This window comes from Apteryx mantelli, chromosome 12, assembly GCF_036417845.1.
Source record: "Apteryx mantelli isolate bAptMan1 chromosome 12, bAptMan1.hap1, whole genome shotgun sequence".
NCBI lineage: Eukaryota > Metazoa > Chordata > Aves > Apterygiformes > Apterygidae > Apteryx > Apteryx mantelli.
In genome coordinates, this window is record NC_089989.1 from 28,815,382 (window position 1) to 28,838,476 (window position 23,095).

The 23,095-nt window shown below is 42.6% G+C and overlaps 1 protein-coding gene across 1 annotated transcript in view; it reads right to left on the bottom strand.

Annotated features, from left to right (window-relative positions):
* Positions 1 to 23,095, bottom strand: part of FGD5 (FYVE, RhoGEF and PH domain containing 5) — a 124,566-nt gene that overhangs the window by 41,474 nt on the left and 59,997 nt on the right. Inside the window, exons 4-6 of the mRNA XM_067303670.1 lie at positions 16,312 to 16,370; positions 16,164 to 16,194; positions 818 to 969 (exon numbers count right to left, since the gene is read on the bottom strand). Coding sequence (XP_067159771.1) covers positions 818 to 969; positions 16,164 to 16,194; positions 16,312 to 16,370 — 242 coding nt within the window. The remainder of the gene's footprint in view (positions 1 to 817; positions 970 to 16,163; positions 16,195 to 16,311; positions 16,371 to 23,095) is intronic.

The following is a 23,095-nucleotide window of genomic DNA, read 5'->3' on the forward strand; positions in this document are numbered from 1 at the left end:
TGCTGTAGGTTTAGTAAGCTTGGTACTGCAGAGGTAATTTGTCTTAGACAGTCTTATTCCAGCAGTTTGAGAGACTAAGACCTAGCAGCCTGGATTATGCCAGAGGTCTCTTTAATTAAAAGAGCTTTGGAGCTTTGTCTGTCTTAGGCACAGCCTTAATCTTTCATGGAAAGGCTTCGCCCCTGTAGGATGTTTGGCTTAGGTGGAGTTCCTCAGCCAGCTGACAGTGTCTGTTTGGCTTGGAAGCTCAGCCTGTGCAGAGCCTTGTCTCGACACTGAAGTGAGGGGGTGACCCTTATCTGAGAGTTACGTGGTTGCTGTGAAGATTTTTTGTAAGCAGAGAATCTTTTTTAAGATCAATTCTGATGTCTGAGGCTTTTCTCTGCCTCTCATGGTTTGAATCTGTGACCTGCAGGCCATGCTTAGCCTCTTGGTGATGATTACGAACTGGCTTCGCTGAACATACAAGGCAAAGGCGAGAAAGGGTAATGCCTATGAAGCAGGCTGTCCTCACACTGACTGATGGGGCCGCTTTGGAGCCATGGGCTGTGCATACTGGCTTGCCTTCATCAGTCTGGCAGCATGTGCTGTGTGTGTACGTGGGGGTATAAACCAGCACTGCGCAAATGCTTCAGTATTTGGTTTCTCAGCCTGATAGTCCCTATGTTTACTTTCTGCCTGCCTGTACACAAAATCTGCCAGAGTAGTTCAGGTTCTTCTTTCATCTTTGCTGGAATCACAGTCTCGCTGCTAGTGGAGTTGGGAATGCTGAGCTGTGGAGGGTACATCAAGGCCATCAAACAGTGCCATTCCTTACCATTTAAAGACTCTTTCTTCCAGTTCTCCCAGGATCTCTTGATGTAATTCATAAATTTCAGGGATTTCACTTAAGCCCTGCTTGAGTTTAACCTCTTCTTGTTCATTCTCATTTTCTTCCCCAAGCACTTTCAAGATACCTTCATAGAAGTCCTGTGAACAGCAGCACAAAATTTAGGCAGCCAGTCTTAAAGTCTCTTTTCTGAAGTTTTCATTACAATTTCTTAACTCCTAAACTACATTTTCTAGGAATTATAAAATAGGCTATCAATAGTAGTAGATTGTGCTCAGTAAAGCAAAGAGAACATAGGATATGTTTTCTCCGTCCATTAGTTTCACACACATTTTTGGCTGAATTCCACAATGCTGCCAACCCCAAATTGAGCATTTCATCTTACCAAGCCATCAGACCTTTATGTACATAGTGAGTTTGGTATCTTTTTATTTACCTTCCATTTTTCCTGCTTTTCTGGGTTTAGCAGGTCTCATTTTTCTAATGTTTCTTAACCAGAAATGTAGTTTAAAAAAATGAAGGATGTGATTCTCCCATCACCTCATGAGTCCAACAGCTTGATATGAAAACGATCAACTTCTACATGTCTTATGTTAAAATTGGCAACATTAGTCCACGAATCCTAACTTATGGAGAGGAAGAAGCTATAAATTTAAGCTATGCAACAAATCATTTTCCATATGAAACCTAACAGAGACCTTTTTTTCTTAACAGTAAATCCTTTTAGAATGCCTTTGATCCTGAAGTGTTTTCTAAATTATCTGTGCACAATAGTAATTTCCTCAGTATTAAAATGTAGCCACCTCTGGTATATGATAGGGCACCTGTTTAACAACACATAGGAAAATGGTTCCCTAGCTCAGGCCTGGAAATGAGGAATAAAGCTCCCATCTGAAACTGCAGAGGTAATTTGTATAAGATTCCCAGTCATTAGAAGATCATCCCAAGAGCACAGATAGCAATTTTTGTGTGTGCAAAACATTGTTTAAAGCCTCCTTCATCCAAAGCTCTGGACTCTGAAATGTTTCCAGGTCATACCCTGATTCCTGCAGAATCCATCTTCTCTGCTTTAGATTGGTGAAGGAGCCTTGCTGGCACTTGGAAGTATTTCAATAGACTTTGGCCCCTCTGGTGCCCTGGCCTTTTCCAGGTTTCTGCTAGCCACACCAGACACATCCTGTCTTCACAGACAGCAGCTAGAGTTGCTCAGGCATTTCGGACTGCCCAGCTTTGCTACAGCCCTATGGAGGTCTGAATGCAAACTGTGGCAATGGGCTGCAAGGCCACGCCCAAGGCAAGGCAGGAATGCTGATGCTGTGCATAGGAATAGCTAACTGTTTGCTGCTAAGTGGAGTGAGACAGATTCCTAACCCAGGGACGCGGAGTGCCTTGTCAGGAGCTAGGACACCGTAACTGGATGGTTTATCTTCATAGTATTATCTGGTGTTAGAAAGCAGCAGCCTTCATTCAGTAAAATTAGAAAGTTGTAATTTCAGCACCTGATTCTTTGGTATTGCTACAAAGTACAAGTAATTGAACTGTGTTAGCATAATATCCTGAATCTTGTCTGAGGACAGTTCTGCAGAACTGTTATAGGTTTAAATTCTCCTCTATATTTCCCTTAAGGAGATGACTGAGCCAGGCAGGTGCATGTTCCTCCTTCAGGGTCAGATAGGGCTCTTACAATTGAATTTCCTATTTTTGCTAGTCTGGTCTTCATGGGCAAAGTTTGTCTATGGAAATAAGTGAGCGGTTGGAAACCTAGATGCGTCTCATTTGTGATGAGAACAGAAACTGGACGGTCATACAGAACTGCTTAGAAACTCATTCTGTGAGTTCCTTTTCCAATCTTTTTCTGCATCCCCAAAAGCCAGGAAGTGTCTGGAGTTTTTATTACACAAGGAGAGGAGAAAAGAGGTGAGAGAGAAAGAGGAAAACAGAGTAAATAATCAAAATGCCAGCTCAGTAGAGAGGTTGCATTAACTGTGGGATTTGAAAGCTCCTGATGACTCTTTCTGGAGCAGCAGCTGCAGACTGGGAGTTTACAACACTTCCTGCCTCATCAAAAGATTATCTGTCCTTATCTGACCTTCCTTTGCTTTTTGGGTGTGACAGTAAGGCTAGGAGGTTGCAGCATTCTCTCTCAGTGCTGGTCTACCCAAGCTATTTTTTTCCAGTGAATACCTTAAATCTGGCCAACCTTGGGGGCCAAGTGGAGAAGCCAGGTTAGTGTCTTTCCACAGATGCTGCCAGCCTAATGGTGTTGATGGTTTCCGTGATGGTTTGCTATTTGTCACCTGAAATCATCATAGTGACTTTGGGAGCTGCAGCCACGTCTCAGCTAACTTGCCATCCCAGAAGGCACTTTCTGGAAAAGAGCAGCTCTAGATTAAGTGGATGATGGTGTCTAAAAAATTTCTTCAACCAGAGGAGTCAGTACTGCTATCCACTTTATGCACAAGACTCTACCTCCATCAACTCATGAACAGCACTAACAAAAATGCATAAGAAAGCACCAGGTATGTTACTGTGGGTTTCATCCAAAACTCTCTTGAACCATTTGAAGGTTTCTGATTGCAGTCAAGCTCTGTTATTAATGCTGATTAGATTTTCTGCCACTTCTGATGTGTGTTAAACTTCTATGCAGTGAATGTAATACCAACAGGTGCATTTTGGATACAAGAGAGGTCTGCCAAGAGTGATACTGCCATGATCTGGGTTTAGGGTTTGAACTCAAATGCTCAGACATGTGAGTTCAGAACACAGCCCATCAGGCCCTGTGAAGGCACAGACTCTAACATGACTTCTGTATGTCTGTGCTTTTTGACTCTCAGTGACAGATGAGGATCAAGCTGTATCAGCTAATGTCAGGCTTTTGAAGTGAATGTTCTTTTGTGGCCATAGTTTGGATAAATGGTTTATTTGGAGAACATTGTAGTTGTTTTGTTTAACATGTGATCACTCAAGCACTGCTGTCCTATTGTGTTAAAGAGAGACATGTTCTAGAAGACTGAGGGAAAAATTCAGACAATTTTCTATTTGTTTTTAAGTTCAGCATTAAAAGAGCTTGAACAGAGGTTTAGCAGCTGAATGTACTTAGATTCACTGAATTTGAAGGCCGTAGGGACCATATTGATATGATATGATCTAGTGTGACCTATTCTGTAGTCCAGACACGCGACTTACCAGAATATACAGAATCTACATCTTGCTATGGATACTATAACACTGCATCCTGAGAAAAAAACAAATTCCAAAAGGGGTTTTTGGTGATTGCATGCAGGGTCAGGTAGCTCATAACCACAAAAAAAGCCCAAGCAGCTAGTCATGACAGTGCTAGTGTTAGAGCCATGATTGGCATCCAGTCAGGCTAAGGCCATCACATCAGAAATTGTTATTCCAGCAGGTTTACAGCTGAACTCTGCTTTAATCTGAAGGCTAGCTTGAAGGAAAGCTTCAGTGTCCTACTAATCTGGCCAGATCTATGCTGTGAGTGTATTTTTCACATGCTACTCTACAAACAGTGAGTTATTACTAAAAACAACATTTTTTAAAAGATATATTAAAAACATTCTCTGCCTGTCCAAAGAAGCCAGTTCATCATTAAAAAAATGCAGCTGTTTTAACAATTGATGGGAAGGTGATTCTACTGGGTAAGTTAATAGAAATGGCAGCTAGATTTTTCCACTTGGAGACCATTTCCTGGCCTCCCGCCCCACTGTATGTGGTGCAGCCAAATGTGCTGTGAAAGGAAGCAGGGGCTCAATAAAAAGAAACCTTTAAGGTCTCCCAGCTTATTAAAAGATGCCATGCTTCTTCTATCCAGCCCTGAACCAGGATGGAATAGGTTGAGTATTGTCCTCTATCAGGATCTAGTGGTCATGAAACCTATTCCCAAAAAGTCAGATTCTGTACCCTGATCTTTTAGAGACAATCTTATGAACTTCCCTGGGCTGTAATGGGATTTATCATGGCATTGCTTATAAGTCTGACTGCTGTCTGGTTAAGAAGCTTAGAAGTACATGGAATAATTAGGGAGGGGTCTGAAACTGATTTCCATGAAAGCTGGTAGTGTCCAGGTATGAACAGCTCACAAGCTCTGAACATGTTTCACTGGGGATCTATGTTTTACATTAAATAGTCTGCTTTAGTTTGATTAAATCAAGGTAGCTCTGTTAATTTCAGCATTCTGGGGATCTGGTAGGGGTGACTATGGTCCTGGTGAAAGGTTCTGTACAGGAGAGCCTGGACTATCCTGTCTGTCAGCAAAACATGTACAGAGTGGGCAGAGAGCTGCAAACCTCCTCTCTCTTCACCTAGAGAAACTGACTCTGGGCAATAGAAATTTTTAGTCTTCTCACATTCATTCCTGGCTTTTCTATCACCCTCAGTTGCAGTGCACACCAGTTCGCTGGAATGATGCTCATCTGATAGATAGTAACAAAAAAGAAAGTTGCACATATGCTACAGTTTTTCAGCAGCTATGACAGATGAAGCATTGTGTTCTGAAAAGCCACTGGAACTAGCTAAAAAAAAAACACGACAACATTTTTCTTTTTGACTAACTATATCCTGGGTAAAACAAGATCAAAAAAATTTCCAAAAAAGTATTATTAGCATGTTTCCTAATTGTTTTGGTCTGATTTCTGCAAGGTGTCCTGCCCTGGTACCACCAATGATCCCACTGTTGTGCTATTCTAGCTCCCATTTTTCCTGGTGTGTGAGCGAGCCTATCTAGTTACATATTTCAGATGCTTTCCAACCATCTAAGCCAGCCATTCTCTCTTATGGGTGCTTTTTGTAACTCAAAGGAATCCACTAACCTTTCAAAGTCCTCAGTCATCGTAATTAATCCAGACTAGGGAAAGGGAAAGAATCCAAAGGGTTCTTTCAACTTATTGTGCCTGGGGAAGTGAATAGCTGTAGTAAGTTCACTACTGATCTGCTTAAGTAACCTATTATGTTATAGAAATGTTATCCATTCCAAATTAACATCAAACAGCTCTGTATCTGTCCACTTTCCATTATAGAGGAGCAACAAGATTAACACTCCTTTCCCACAGCATCTCAGTGAATTTAATTAGTCATTAATTGCCTGCTCCTTTGATTATAATGAATTCTTAGGCAAATTATTTAATTCCAGTTGCCTGGATGGCTAGCCTCCTAATGATTAATAAAAAAAACTGAAGCATAGCAATAATTGCTATAAACACTGGTCTCAAAAAAATATGTCACTGCTGAAAGTGCTGAGTGTCTGGGAAGCCACTAATCAAACACAAAGTGCTTTTGCAGTCTCGCTAACTCTAATCAATCATAGCACCTGAAGGTCTCCAAGCTTGTCACCTGAAAACCCCATCTAAACACAGAAGGTACCAGACTCTGAGTTCGTATAATTCCCTGATGGGTCAAACCTTTCTTAAAACAGAAACATGAACCGATGCAATTTGATTTCTGGCTCCAGTGCAGTGGCCACAGAGCTCAATCTCATCCAGGGGTACATGAGCCCAAAGAGTTCACGCCTATCTCGTGCCTTTCCCTGCACCAGTGCTTGTGTGTGTATGTGAAAACAAAACCAAAGATGGCTAGGTGACATAGAGGGCTAGCAGTAGTGCTTTAAAAATTCATTTTTGAAGCATAAAAACTTTGCTTTACAGTTGGGGCACCCATAAGTAAGCCCTTTACAACCATCCAGTGACCAAATCACTAACATCCCTGAGCACAAACCCTAGAAATAATCAAAGGAAACAAAGACAATCAAAACCCTTAGCAACAAATGTTTTTCCCCTTTTGTCTGCACCCATCACGTACACTCACCAGTTACTTTTTTCCCCAAGAATGCCTCTGAGGCAAACTTCTGAAGAACTTCTGTTTTTTTCTTGAAGTGGAGGCTGAATAAATCCCAGAGCCTGTTACACAAACATGGGACAGGGAGGAATGAAACATTCCATCCAACAAGATCTTACAGTTTAGGTAGAGCACTGCCTAACTTTTACATGCTTGGCTCTTGGAGAAGAATCCAATACCCACTGTGAGGTGGTGAGGCTTACAGGGTGCTGGGAGATGAGATGCTTTAGAGATGCTGCCGTGTTTGCCAGTGTTCCGAGAGGAAACATGAGTACAGGAGTGTTTTGGAAAAGCCACTTTACTCTGGGACTTAGGCAGCTGGCTCAGGGCTGCAGAAAGGCAATCTGAGGTACCTGGGTTCAGCAACCTGGAAACCTTTCTAGAAGGTAGATACCTCCAGGTACTCTTTCAAAGCAGTCAGCAAAAAATGCTGGCAGCCACCTTTTACAACATCCAGAGGGGAAATCTGATATTCTAATTCAAAGGCAAAAGGGGAAGCTGAGGTGGTTCTGGTTTTTGCTTCCAGGATTTTGTGAACAGATGCAGAAATGGTGAGACTGTGCATTAAAACCCTGCAATAATAGGCTGAATTGCTTCACAATCTCGCTGCAAGCAGTCAGTTGTAGCAATCCTGTATGCATGTCAAAGGCCATTTTGCAAGCTGGATACATCCCATACATTTTGTAGTACTTTCTGTATTTCAGTCCTGCTCCCAGTTAGTCTTATCAGACTGAGAATATTTAACCTTGCAGGACCCCAATCAAAACAAGCAAAACTAATCTCTTGTCAGCTAAACCACAGCTTCAGGCAAGTAGTGCATCACGGAGACAGAGCTGCATGGATATGGCTGTAAATTCTATTCGCCAGAATGGGTGATTTCCCTTTAACTTCTACTTGAAAATAATCCAGGGTGCAGTAATTTAGTCTGGGTCCAGAATATCTGTTTGCTTGTACTGTGTACAACAGAATAGGCCAGGTTAGATCAGATCAGTAGTGTTCAATCAGTGGTCCATGGATCCCTGGGGACCCACGGACTACTGCAACAGGTCTGGTAGGGGTAGCTAGGAAATGATGGGATGAAAATCAGTCTCTGTCTCCACGGTAAAACATTGATGGGTCTTCCACCTGAAAGAAGCTGAAAGCAACTATGTAGATTAGAAAGGTGAGTAAACTGAAGGAGAGAAAGTCAAGATTTTGACCTAAAGATGCAGCTAAGGAGATAGCTTCTTTTGAAAGAAAAGCTACCAAAACTGGTCAAGGGATGCTGATCAGTCACTAGATCTCCTTCTTATTTTTCTGTTGTTACTCATTTTTCTTCTAAAGTAGCAATGTATAAGATGCTATTCCAATCATAATGGAAATTCTAGTTCCTGTGTATTGGCTACACTAGCAGGAGAATAGAAGGGTATAGAAGGGTAAGGGAGTACAACACCATGATAGTGATTTAGTGGGGTGAGACAGCATCACAAAGGTAGCTCCATGCTCAGGGGAACCACAGAGGCAATTGCCAGGGTTTTGAAGTTTATGTGCAAGCCCCCATGTGGATGCTCTGCTGTCTAAAGTTTGTGGTGCTCACATTGCACTTTTTCTTTCACTGGGGAGATTACACAGTCTCTTCTCTACCTAGGATTTTCACAGATCTGTGGGACTTAATATCCATCTGTCTAATTTGGTTGAAATCCGCCAGAGGATTCAGAGTTACTTGTTGAGCTGACAGATACACGTGAATACACACAAACAATGAAATTAAGTAAGTCTTTCTTAGGAAACCAGGCAAAATGGGACAAAAAGAGATCACTTAATTCATCCTGCTGCCTACATTAAAACAGGACATTTTTTTCAATACCCATCTTTACATTTGCATATAAATGGATATAAAATATCCACTTTCCCCAATGTTTAACACTTGCTGGTGGGACCTGTTCCACAGGACACTCTTAAGGCAGCAGTATATAGTAGTCTGCATAATATAGTCTAGGTATTTGTAGTATGGACAAGGCAGAAGGAATTTGCCACCGTGCCTGCACTTGCAAGTATGTGGGGGCTTTGCCAATAGTAATTAGTAGTCCTACAGTTTGACCACTAGTTGCTCTGCAGGCAGAAATGGAGGTTCCTTCTCACGGGCTTTCTGCACTGTGTTCCCAGCATCAGGCCTGCGCTGGGCCAGAAATTGGGAATTTATAATATAAGATGATGGTTGTAGAGCAAAGCCACAGTTTAATAGTTCAAGAGAATTAAGTGAAAGGAAAAGCATTTCTGTGGCCAGAAAGTGTGCATTATAGCTAGAGGGGTTAGACTGCTAGACTGTGGCTGGATTAGAAAAGGTCTGAGCTCTAGCAGTCTAAGCAGTGTGTCCCAGATCTTGGGTGCTGAAGCAAAGTCCCTGCCTGCTCCTCGTTGCATCAGTTCTTTCACTTACACCTGTAAGGATATTCCCCACAACAGGGCTACAAGGAAGCTACTACCTGCAATGATGCACAAAACAGAAAAGAGCTGAACTGCTTCCCAGATTTTCAAGTAATCTTCATGATGCTGATGAGGAAGGGAAATCTTAACTCAAAAGGAGTCTGTTCCAGCACTCCGAAGAAACAAATTATCTGCTGTTTTTGCAATCACCTGCCAGAGGAAAACTATCTAAATTCATAACAGCCAAAGATCTGGCCTCTAGTGCTATCACAGCCATATCAGCTTCCCTGCTTCTGTTTCCACTCTTCAGTAAAGAACAGAGAAGAGATTGGAAAGGTCCAATGGGTGAATAAATTCATCTAGGATATTTCTACAGTTTTCAAGGAGAATTCTGGTTTGGGAGATCTGTGAACTTCCATATACAGAACAGAGCTGAGGAAAAAAATTCAAAAAGGGAGTGAATAGACCGGATACATAAGTGAAAAACCACAGCTGTTTTTTGCCTCAGTCTCCAGGTGGGGATACTGGCACTTCACCAGGAGAAATCATGCACACAACTTATTTACCTTGCTCACATCAGAATTCCTGTCTAGCATCCAGACTTCTATATTTTTCAATCAATAATGGCACATACACGCATCCAAAAATCGCTTTGCATATCTGTCTAGAGATTTAATTGCTTCCCAAATCAAGCTGATGTTTTAATGAATTGTGAATATTAGGAAGTAAGTATATTTGACCCCTTGTGGATCAGCCAGGGAGGACAATAGGAAATCTTATTGCCGCCCAAACTTTATACAGTTGAAGTCTACAGTGATTGAATAAAATGGATCAGACTTTTACAGCCACTCTAACTTCTAAAATGGAGGTGTAACCAACAGAGATCCAAGGCTCCAAGGCTCTTTCGGATGTCTAGGCGTTATGTTTGAGGGGAGGGGAAAGAGTTCAAAGGGGCAGGAAGGAGTCTCCATATTAAAGCTGAAAGCAGCCATGAGATGCTGTGTAGTATGCTGTGAGCCCTGTTTGCCTCATGGGTGGTTTTTGGAGGTATCTTAATTACTGCCAGCAGCCTCTCTCCTAATGATGAAAGGGAAAGTGTCACCCCTGAAATAAAAAGTGGCGTATCTGCTGTGGCGGGGTGAGTGACCCATCCTCTGCACTGAGCAGTGATCTTCCCAAATTTCTCATTACTGAGCCCAGTGCAAACAATGCCAGATGAATAGCAGAAAATTCTGACTATTGCAGCAGATGCAATTAATCTCTTATCCTGCTATTGCAGGGTACAGTCTAGGTCAGAGACCCTGACCTCAGCATACACTCACACACAGACCAATACACACTTTCATCCAAAACACTGCAAATGAGTTTCAGAACTGGCAAGCCGCAGCGTGCGTGTTTCGAATACTGTATCAGTGGGGCTCGTTATCAGGCAATTGTCTTGATGCTGAGTGCGTCAGTGTGATTTTCCCCCCCCTTTTAAAAGATACACAAGACAGTTTGACAGTTATTTTGGCTCAGCGTTCCCATTGCAGAAGCTCTCTGGTCCATACAAAGTTATTTTCCCACTGTTTGTGGAGACAATAATGAATAAATAAATGAGGAAAAAAATCAGCCTACTGCAAGTGAGGGCAGGCTATTGTTCTCTGATACTGCATCTTTAGGCTTTTATCAAGAGCTTCAGACAGTCTAACAGCCAACTAGCTCTTCATTTAGCCAGCCTGCTCCATTCACTAAAGCATTTCATTAGGAAAATAATCACTTGATTGGTCCAGCAGAACTTTGAACAGCATCCAAGAAATTTACAGCAGTAAAAAAAGCCTAGCCAATCATTCATTGGAGTGTAAATACTTAGAAAGATGGAGTTTTGTTTTGTCTAATACATAGTAACAGCTCCTAAGTCAGATGTTTGTTTTTTGTGCTTGAGAATATGCTACCCACAAGAACTCTGAAAGTAAAGTTTAACCACTGAGGCTGACTTGATGAAAATCTGCATTCAGATCCCTTTGAGTTAGTTACTTGAGCACTGAGATGATTTTATTCTTTATTTCCTAAGAGTTATTTTGCTGTCAGAAGCCTTGGGGTGCCTCTGTGCAAGTTTGGCCCCCAAACTGCTCCAAAGGCTGGAGAACTAGCACGTTAAATTTATTCATATCCATATTCCAGACTATCTCCAAAAGCTGAAGAAGCATAAATCTGGCTCCTGATGTTTGTAAGAATTGTGACTCTTTGTTGTGAGGAAAATGCAAACCAGGAAACAGGATCAGCTCTCCTTAAAGAGTGAGGAGTTTGGGGCTGGTGTTTTTTCAGTGTAGAGCTGTCCTTTTGGTACCTTAATTCACTAAATATCTCAGAGGGGACTGATAATGATTTTAAAAGGATTTATGCACAAAAAATAGGATTTTGTGAACAAAAGCCAAAGACAAAATAAATCTGGACATGATTACATCATGGCACACCATCAAGCAAATGTTCAATCCCACCTGAGGCAGTCTGAGTCACACTAAGTTTGATTTCTGTATATTTAGTAAAGTCATTTGAAACAGATGTTTGACTGAAGGGAAGCAAATAAATCAGGCTCCTGGTCCTCCAGGTTGATGGGTGAAACATCAGGCTGAGAATGCAACCTAAAACATTTCTGTTTCAGGAACAGCACTAAGAAAAAGATGACAAGTGCACCCTGGATGCAGAGGTGCATTCTCCTGTTCCTAGGACAGAGGAATAGGAGAAAAGAAGGAAAAAGTTTAAAGATTAAATGATCCTGGAAGAAAATCAAAGGCTAATCAATTTCTGAAACTAAATTCTGAGTATCAAGAAAACAGGGGCATCTTTGGACTATAAGGCCCAGCCAGTCCCATCTGCTCAGTCCAGCCTGAGTTCTTACCTCCCTTCTCTGGACAACTGCATTACCTTTGAGTAGGGCAAGTAACAGCTAACCCTGTAGATTATTATCACTGCTACCACGCCAACTGATACTGAGTCTGTGAGCTAACACAATGTTTCCACTCTTTCAGTTCAATAGCAGAGTGGGCGTATGGAAATGTCATCATTTTGGCAATCAATCAATCTATTAAAGTCTCTGCTGAAAGGCCAAACGGATTCTGTTATGCTGAACGAATAGGTGCTCCAGCCGAGCCTGGAAATGAGATGGAAAACTGTTTCTGCTGCAGGCATAAGAAAAGCCTTTTTTTCCTTTCTCAAAGCAACTAGGGTGTGGTTTCCTTGCTTCCTTATTCCTTACTGAGAAGTGGGTTTATGAAGGAAGATGAGACTTGAAGATGAGCAATATGAAACTGTTTTCTTGGGAGAGGTGGTGATGGGGAACAAAGAGAGGTTTTTGCCCAGGGTGAGATTTCCTGGTGAGGAAGCCTTTGCTCCTCGCTGGCTATGGATGGTATGCTGTGTCTCAGGAGCAGTTTGGTGAGTCTGTGGTCACTGGTGGGGTGCTGGTGATGTCTGCCAATGGGACCTGTGCCAACAGGGAGTGCACAGCAAAGTGATATTTTATACTGATGTGACTATTCCTAATGCTATTCAAATATTCAAGTATGCAAAGAAGAGTAACTGGTTCATTGTAACCTTTTACACTGTGATGATAATTGGGAAGCCTCAGGCAATAACAGTCCTGTAGTCTGAGGGATTTACATGTTATAAAATTGGTAATGGCTTCTCTAGATGTTCTTACAGCTGAATGCGATATTGGACAACAGGTGAATATAAAGATCCAGTGGTAGCTGGTGGAGGAAGGTAACAGTGCTGTGACTAGGTCTTGCTAGACTGGACATAACTGCAAAAGAGCAAACTGTGGGTTATTTCTGAATGCCACTGTGGTAGGTAGCTGTCATGTACATGCCAGCCAATAGTAGAGATGGGATATAGACACCTGAGAATAACACAGAAATGAAACCACTAATTTCCATAAAGGGTTTTTGATCTCTTCTGAAGTAAGGAGTGTCTGAACTAGCAGGCAAATGTGAAAACATTTCTCCCTTCTCTCTCAGTCTCTAACCAAGGAGATGCCATTCACACATCCTCACGAATGGAAAGCCAGTTCATAGAAACAATCAAATCTCATTTGAGAAACTTGCTTGTTGACTCTGCTGAAAGAGTCTCCAGTAGCCTCTAAAGCAGTTGTATGTATTTGGGATGGGGGAGGAAGGATACTTTTCCAGTGCAGAAAAAATTAATTAACCCAAATTGTGCATCCAAAATCTCATGCTAAAATTGACACTGATCTTTCTAAACTTTCTAACGAGGGCAGATGGAGACTGGGATAGAGAAGGTGAAGAGTGCATGGTTACATTGGTTTTGACATTTCACAAGCACTGAGTAGCTTGACTTTGCAGACCACTGCACTGATGCAACAGTTTGGTTTAGTTTGAAATGCAGACTCTTCTTTTGGTGCTCTGACTTTTAATAATTAAGGTAATAATGAGCAGAGATGAAACACTCATCCCTCTGCTCCAGTGGGATTGGCAGGACAGGGAAATGAAATCCCTGCAAAGGTGATTGAGTGGAACAGTCAGTTACAGGCCTATAACATACATAAAACCCAGACAAGTGCTTTCAAAAGAAATTAATGACCAGCGGAAACAGTAGGACTTGCCCAGTTGTAACAGAGCTATTGCAGCTATCTATGTCTATTCCCTGATAAATTAAGCAGCCAATCCAAACCTAACGATTAACTACTATTAAAACAGTGCATTCCCCTGCATTCCCCTTATGCCTTAAAATCATAACTCCAGGATTGTCAGGCCAAGCTCCAGGTAATGCTACTTATTTTCTGTAATAAACATTGCTGCTTAGAAAGTGTGCGAGTTCCCCAACAGGATAGCAGTGAGTAGTTAGATTTTTGAATGAATCCAGGAAAACCATCTGTTCTAATTCACTCGCATCTTTGAGCCAACTCCGTAGCACTGCAGCAGGTAAAATTAACATTCAAGCAGAGTTTTCCCATAACTAACCTATGAGCTGTAATTTTTATGAGGATTCTTTTTATTAGGGATTACCAACAGTGTGGACTCTGTCCAGCTGGAGGGAAGCAGCATGCACTCTCATCCGCAAACATTTCTAAACTAAGATCTTTTAGCAAAGGCATAAACCAGAATCCCTGCCCCCTGTGGCAGTTGTCAGCTTGGAGGTGAGAGCAAAAACGACATTTCCTGTTCTTTCCAAATGGTTTCTACAGGCAGTAAATAGGGTTGCTGTGAAAATGCCTAAGTTATTCATTTGCACATGCATAGCCCAGAGCCAAATTCACCAGGCATGGATTTACCAGAGGAAGGAGAAGAGGGCTAGAAAAGTCCAAAAGCATCCCATTCCTGGCCCAGACACAGCATAGGCAAGGCAACTGTGCTGCTATACCATATTATAACAGCCATGAGGGTGCTATATGCTGTGGCTGAAGGCACCAAAGTGCATTGCAAGATTTGAATCTATATCCTGAGCTTTCTTCCGGCTGTATTGGGGAGCCACTTTTCTAGAGTTATATGGAAAATGTTGGATATAATACAAAGGAGAGGCTTCTCTTAGACACCTCCACGAAGTACAGTCTACTCTGCACTCTGGTGCAGCCCCACGCTTAGATATTCACTGTAAAGGACTAAGCAGAGCAGCCAGTGAAAGGCTGGACTTGTGTCTGGCACCTTCCTAGGAGTGCACAGTGGATCTGAAGAGGCCTTCACCATCTTCTCCCTCAATCTTATATGGACCAAGCCATAGTCTAAGCTAGCCACAGCTCTTCAGAAGTGAAGACCACCCTGCTGCTGAACAAGCCTCCTACAGCGTTCCTTGCCAGTTAAGCCACTTGAAAACACCTTTGTAGCCCATGTTGTAGAACTGCTATCTCTAAACCATGAAGCTCCAGCTGTAATAATGTGGAAACTGCATGCAAATGTCTCGATTTTGTCAGGAGTTCTGCAGATAATGTGTTTGGCTGTGCAGGAATGAGAGGAAAACCAGGATCAATGAGGCAAATGGCTAGACTGGTTATCATTGATTTATGAAAATAGTGGTGGACTTCTACTAAGCAACCAAGTCCCTTGTAGTGTTTGGCTCCCATCTGGCCAGCTCAGCAGTTTCTGATTTGTTAAAATGTGATTGTCTGCAAGGTATTTGTCACGTTTAAGGCTGCTCTTCTACATGTGCTGCCCAGGCCTGAGAAGGTTCTTCAGCTTTGGCAGCTTGCCTGACAGACACAATGAGGAGGCAGCAACGCAGTTCTGGCCTCATTACTTTTACTGTTCTCTCCCTGAGAGACCCTGCCCATTGTTGAGGTTTGGGATGTACTCCAAGGACAACCTGGGGCTATTTTTTTGCCTTGTCAGGGAATTTCTATCCTAACAGCAGTGGGCGTGCTCTGTGTGGTGACCATTATTCCCTACTGCCTCCCACTGAAGAGCCAAGAAAGACATTCAGAGCGAGGCTACCTAGGCTGTGGACCAGTGTCCAGGGAAGCAATGGCAGCTCTGCTAGTGAGACACAAAGGCTGCCAGGACAAAGCCGCCAGCGTGTTTATAGCACAGAAGAGCTCTGTATTGGTCATAAATGATTCTCTATGTTTGTTCCCTCCCGAGTTTCTGAGAGCAAAACCCAAGTTTTGCCCATGTTGACTACCTGTGGCACAGTATGGGCCCCAGCTTGTACAGCAGCCTTACGCCATGCTGGATTTTATTAGTTTTGTTTTATCAAACAAAAAAAAAAAGCTTAATGGGAAGCAGAATGAATCCATTCAAGCCAAACCTCCATGCTTCACAGCTCTGCTTCCTTCTGAGAGAGATTTTACCCCTAATTATCACCATCTTCTTCTCTGAACTAGCCTTACTCTGCATATTACAACAATCTCAGAGCCCTGGCAAGCACTGTTGGTCAACACTTTTCCCTGTGAATGAGAAATGCTAGATTTCTGGATCTGTGGCAAGAGCAGATTAGTGCAGACAGATTCCTCTGCAATGCCTCAAAAAGCATTACTCCTCAGTAAGCCATTCCTCTTCAAATTCACCTTAGTCCCTTCAGTGCTTTTTTGTCTCCTAAATTACAGCTAAGTAAGAGGGCAGTTAGGTTTCAGTGATTAAAATGATTTACTTACCATCTGTAACAGCTGGAGCATCTCCACATATCTGGGGAAAGAGACAAACTTTTATTAATAGCCATCAAACCAATGCTGAATAAATAAGGGTGAATTGTGTAGCTTCAGTTATAGGAGAGCAACAGCCAGAGTGTAACAATTAACTCACACTTTTTCTGTAGACATCAGCTCCTGGGCAATGAGGTAAGCTCTGGACTGGCCTTCTTTCTGTCAAAAGCAAAACCAGAGATGATTAAGGGATGTTTCATGCCGGGAGGAAAAAACAGTGTTAAAGAGCATTTTGAACTGACATATTCCTTCAGTAAAGATAGGAACCAGCTTTTTATCCTGTGCTGTTCAATGTTTGGCACTCCGGAGTCCTTTCCTTGAAAGGGTGCTTCAGCAATTCAAATACTAATAATAGAATAGAATAGAATAACTGTTAAGGCAGATCTCAAGGTTGGAAAATTATATTCTTACTGAAGATGGAGAGAAAATTCCTGTTGATTTTCACAGGGCCAAAATCTGGCAGAGAAGCAGAAAGCACTTAGCTTTGAATAGGCTAACTTCATGGCTCTCCAGGCTTATACCATTTGTTTAGTGCTCTTAATTACATGGAAAAGGTGTTTCTTTGTCAAAATGATAACTGACTGCTGTGAGATCTGTGGAAGCAAACAAGGCAAAGGACCTTATTGCATGCTAAACAAAATGTCTAAATTAAACTGAAATAAATATCTCCAGAAACCAAACTATTCAATACTCCAGCAAATAGCATCCTTTGAGATCTCAGTGGCATCTACTTAATTGGTAGACATCTCAGAAGACGCAGAAAACTGCTAAAGAAGCAAAGTGTATGGCTCTGAGGCACAAATGTCTAATTAGGGTATTTTGCTCCTATTTCATGACTCACCCTTATCGTAAGAAATGAACAAAGAATGAAAATATTTACTGAAAGAAATCTGCTGAGGGAAGTTTGACTTATTCAGCAGTAGTAAGTAGGGAAGTAAAACAGTAGTTCAGCAGTAGTAAAGGGAAGCAGCCTCCAGTGATCTAAAGGAAGCACAGTGGGGAAAGTGTTTGGCAGTGGGATTCAGAGACATTGTGTGCCAGATCAGGTATGCTGGAAACCCATCGCTTAATATATCCTGTTTCTGAAAGGCTACTAAGGAGAGACAGGGACTTGCTGAGCTGTGATGCACCCCTTTGGGGCAGTAGTCAAGTGGGAAGTTTGTGGCTATACCTGTGTCACCAATTCTGCATGAGAGGGGCTGCTATGAGTCAGGGAATGCAGGCTTTAATCGAGGCCCCTCATAAAAAGCATTGATAGGGCCCCAAATCCAGATTAGCTTCCCAGAAATACTGACTGCACAAATTACACTTGATAGATCAGATACACAGGGTTTACAGTGTAATAGCAGATCTGAGCAGTAAAAAATACCTAAACCAGTTCAAGCTAAATGCATTATAGACTTTTTCTTCTCTGTCCGTCCTCCCTATTAACACTCCCTTGGAATGCACATGCTCTGGGACACATGATAAAGCAGTGTCTGAGTTTCTCTAGGTCCCATCACTGCTGTAACCCATTTGCCACCACTCATATCTGCAGAGAGATCAGCTTGTGGATTAGAGGATTGTCTTCCCCTCACAAAGCTTCTGCTTTGTTCTGTCTGCCCTAAGCTGAGAATAGCTAGGGGAGGAATGAAGCATTCCCTGGAAGTGCTGGAAGTTGAAATTCAGCTATGTGGATACTTGGAGCATAAAAACCCAGTTGCAAGGACAACTGAAATAATCAAAGTTATATCATTGTCCAACATCCATAAATTAAAAAAGGAATAAGTGATGGAATAGAAGCTATATTTTAAAGCTTCTTCTGGTTTCAATAACTTTAGGTATTTATTAAAAAAGCAAGGAATTTAAACCTAATGTTCAGCATCAACAAGTGAATTCACTGCTGTCTGTATCAGAACAACCAATGGCCAGTCAAAATATGGTGTAAATAAATGGCATTACTGGCTGCACACATAAGCGAAGGAAATGCTTCTGTTTCTGTGAGAAGACTAATAAGGAGCCTTGGCTTGCCAGTCCATGGGGTTTCAGCCTGGAGGTGATGGAACCCCAGGAGGATTATGAACAGATCAAGGTGAACAGGAGGAAAAAAAGACACTGAGCCCTGATGATGATGGGTTAGATGAATGGGGCTTCATGTATAGAAGATGAATGTAGTGATACAGTGACCTTTTCATCTTCAGTTTATTTCCATGTACTGTTATTGTAACACAGCTGAAGATTGCAAGAGCCAAAGGAAATGGATTGAACTGTTCATCAGTCTCAGATATCTGATCTATCTCTCCTCCAGCACCAGGAGTCTGAGGGTTTGTTCCCTAGTGCTTTGTTCCTTCTCGCTAACATGTGCCAAAGAACATGCTTTGAACCACTTGCTTTTGGAGAACTGCTCCACTGTTAATAGAGTGCACTACAAAGATCTGTTGTCCTAAAATGCATCTTACATTTCTTCCTTAATTTCATGCATCTTTTGGGAGCAGATATTTGATCATCCTCTTATCCCTGTTCCACTTTGTGAATACCTCTTGAAGGTCATGATGTGTCTCTCCTGGTTGTCCCCACTGCTGGGGGGGCACACCAGAGGCTCTGAGTTTTCTGTTCTCTCTCCTTTCCCCTTTGCAGCCATAACAGAGCAAATGAAGGGGGAGGTCTTTCTGGATCACCCAGCCCAGTGCTGGCTGCCCTGCACATCCTCTGTGCACAAGCCCTGCTCTGCGCTGCCAAGAAGCAGAGTGCATTTCCCCAGCGGTCCAGGCCCATTCTCCCTTTGCGTACACCCATTGTCACAGTCTGTAATTCCTCTTGTGATTAATATGTCTTAGCTGAAAGACAAAACACTGAGACCCCAGTGTCACATGGCCTGTCTAGAGCAAGTTTGAGACAGTGTCTCTAGGCGTTGCCTGTCTTGTGTTATTTAATTGCTGTTTGTTTAACCAGGAAATGAACTCTGAGATTGACGACAGTGCCTGGAGACAGACTTCTGGGAATAGGGGCTACAGGGGGTGCAGGTCCCTTAACCATCAAGATTCTAAAACAAAGCCCAAGTGATTATTATAACACAGCCATGCTGTCACCTTTTTAGTGATCTTTGCTCTCTGTGTCCTACCCTGCAACAAGTGCTGCGGCTTGCTCCTTCACAGCTCCTGCTTCGGGAGCCACACTCTGGGCCTTGCTGTATGCCTCTGCTTGGCAGGGAGGCCATACAGCCACATGGGGACCCTGACTCTCTGCCTCATTGAGTCTTCTTGTCTTATCGCTTCATCCTCCCCAGAATCGAATGCTCACAAAATGCTTGCAATATACAATATACAACTGTAATATCTAACTGAAGTATCTCCCCATTCTCTCGACTCCAAAAAATATGCTGGCACCAGAAAGGTGATTTATGCAAAAGCATTTTAATGAGGTTAGAGCTTGTGCTCACTCAGCACAGCAGATCAGCATAACTTGCAAAGCAAAGGTGATGCTGTGCAATCATCTCTCCAAAGAGTAATGAACTAAGCCCTACAGCCCTCCTCCAAATGGATATTAAGTTTACTGATGGAAAACTAAGACCTAGAGATGACTCATGATTTGTTCAGGATTTCTCCTTTTCCAGCAGCCAGTCTGTTTCCCAATGTATAAGGAGGCACAACACCAGCAGAAAGCTTTGGCTTAGAACAATAGAGAAAAGCTGATGGGAAGGCTGGCAAAGTTGAACGTGTTAGCTAAGCTCACCAAAACTCCAGAAAAGCCTTCCTTTACCATTTTCCCCTAGCTACTTTCTTCTTTTTTCCTAAACTGAAGTTTAGCTTGATAAAGACAGTGTACATGTGTGTCCAGGGGCATTACATAAACACAGGGAGAGTCACGGACACCAGTGCTAAAAGGAGCAACTTACTGCCTTCTGTGTAATGTACACGTATTATTGATATTATATCACTGCCAGGATGTTGAATAACACAGTGAATAATGAGGAAAAGAAGGCTAGTGGCCAACACTCAGCATTGCAAACTATCAAAAGCTCTAATGTCTGTCAGGAGCCTGTTATTGCTTTGCAACATACCTCTGTTTTCGTAAGATGTTAACAGGATTATGGTATGCACAACGCACAGCTTATTGTTTACATGCTTCTGGCCCATCATGGTTCTTCTGGTGTGGCCAAGCGTCCTGTTTTCTCTCCCAATAACTTGCAGCCAGATAGTCGTAAATTAGACTTGGTTAGAAATGAGTCTGTGGGGAGAGGGGTTTCAGAGCCCTAGTGGCCTACAAGGCAGACATAGTGGGAACGGACCAAGCTGCTGACCTCAGTCATAGAAAAGGCCTTAAGCCCAGGCCGGTGGTCATCTCTCTTGGTCAGCACATTGAAGGTTAGGTCTTTACAGAGTTGCACCTGTGAGCACAGCTGAAGTTATGTACTAGTCTTAGATACTTCAAACTGAATAACTTAAAGTTTCATGTCCCTTCTGTGCCTCCTCCTGACAGAAGAAACCTTTGGGTTGAGAAGGGACAAACAGGGACAATGGATAATGCCCATTCTGACTGTGCTATTGTGGCACTTAGCTCTTTCAGGTTTCCCTTTTCTGTGTGGCAGTGATCCCATTAGTGCAGGGATGAGGTCTCCACACAGAGTCATTTATATACTCTGGCCCTGCTCTGAGCAATGCCACAGCATCAGACATGGGCTGTAACAGGCCATGCTTTGAAGAAACTGGGTTTTGGTGACAGTGCCAGTCACTCCTTGCTGAGCCCAGTGCCAGCCCTTAGTTGTGCTGACCCAGCTTTTTGCAGGACCATGCTGAGAACCAGATCAGTGTCCTGATCCAGCTTGAAAAAAAATGGGGCCAGGGTGGGGAGGATTCTGCCTCTGTGGAGCTGGAGCAGGGTTGTGTTGTCTCCAGAGCAGCACAGGCAGATCAAAGCACCATTTTCTAAGACTGAAGCACTGGCACTGGGGAAGCCATTTGTCTCAAGTGCTCGAGGAGTAACCCTTTGCATTTCAAAAGCACAAAAAGCTAGCGAAGACACAGCAGCAGTGGCTCCATTCCTGGGTCTGCCACTAGCTTGCCATGTTGACATAGACAAACTTAAACCCCTTGCGTCTTTTCCTATAAGTGCATCTTATTTCGCACACTCCTCAGCACATGCACGTTGTAGCTGGATGGCACCCGGCACAAGAGTGTTACTGTCGCTATCAGAAGCTGAAAACAGTTTGCAAGCTTCAGCCTCTGAGCAGAGGCGACTTCATAATGCCCCATTTGTAATTACTGTGAACTATGTAGCAGTTCCCAGTGATGTCACAGTGGTGCCAACAGTAAACTGAGGCATTACAAGAACAAGTGTCTTGTTCAGGCTGGCTCTGTGAATCAGTGAGGGAGCAGGAAATGGAGCCCACATCTCGTCTCCCAGTCCCCTTGTTTGAAGGGTTAGATTGCAGCCATCCTGAGGAGTCTGTGCAATTATATAAATCAAGATCTGTCCCTCAAAAGGCATCTAAATTAGGCACTTCCTCAAGGCTCACAAATCTGCCACTTCCAACCCCAGCTTGTGTTTGTGTTGTGTGCATGTGTGTGTGTGTGTGTGTTTTAATATGTGAAGGTTAAAGGTTTGCAAAACAGAATGATTAATGGAGCCTGGAAACCAAGCCTACCCGGTGGAAAGATAAGGAGCGGCAAAGGCAGTTTTAATAACTGCTGCCATGAGACAGTAGCTGTCTTCGTAAGACCTTCGTGGATTAGCCTAATGTTCCCTCTGTGCGTGATGTGGATCACCTCCATGTGCTGTGCTGGGTCACTGCCCCTTATTTCTACCGCTATCTTTTGTTTTGGTATATGGGAGAAGAGCAGAGCATCTCACCTCCAGCGCTACCTTCTCATAAGCCCAACATTAGGGATTGCTTCTGTATGAAGCTCTCCCCGCACACACCACCAAATAATGGTAATGAGCACACATCCAGTCTGGCTAGGTTTAGTTGTAATAAACCTCAACTCCTAAATGATTAGCCAAAATGCTTTGGGTTTTAGTGCCGTAAAATCCAGGCACACCTACTCTGAATTCACTTTCTTTTATGCTATTTTACATTGGTTATGTGCTATTCATTTCACTGGGGGCCTTCCATTTGCCACCAGAGTGAGAAAATATCACGTTTCTGGTACACTGACTGTAATACAGTTCCTTGCAACATATTGTTTTTTTTTCTAGACTGAAACTAGGCAGTATTTGCATGCAGATAGGTTTACTTTTGAATTTCCCATACAGTTAACTATCAGGCAGATCTGTGTTCTGGATGAAAGAAATGTCTTTTATGTTCCAGCTATGGCTTTAGTAAGTACTAGGATTTGTATTAATTTATTTCCTGAGTGCTTTATAGTCTATAATTCTTACAGGTATCCAGCCAGATTAATCACATTCTTTTCTTATTTTTCTTTTGAGATTCCCTTCATTCTTCAGGTCAAACTCCCTGCTGTGTTTATAGACAGGTTTAAGAGAGCATTTTTAATTGTTCCCTTGTCTGGTGGCTTAATGTAGGGTTTGCTATATGTCATTCTTAACTATAATAGAGTTCTTAAAATAATTGATACTGCTACAGTATTTCCAACATTCCCCTGTTTACCCAGCTGCTGTTTTCTCCTTCCAAAGGCACCCTGTAAAGGAAGGCTCAGTCCCTTATCACTGTGGTGCAACTTGTCGATCTCAGTCTAAATGCCTTTCATTGACTATTGGGGATATTTTTAAGCCTGTTGCTTTGTCTGATCCACATCCCATTAGCATGTGTGTGACATACAGTTTGGGTCAAGAAGCATGACAGAAATAGCTCTTGAAGCCCAGCCTAAGGTAGCATGTTTCACAGTGTTAGTACAGAACCCTCTGCCTGTCTCTTCTGCAAGGTGCTGGAGAAATGAACTTTTAAT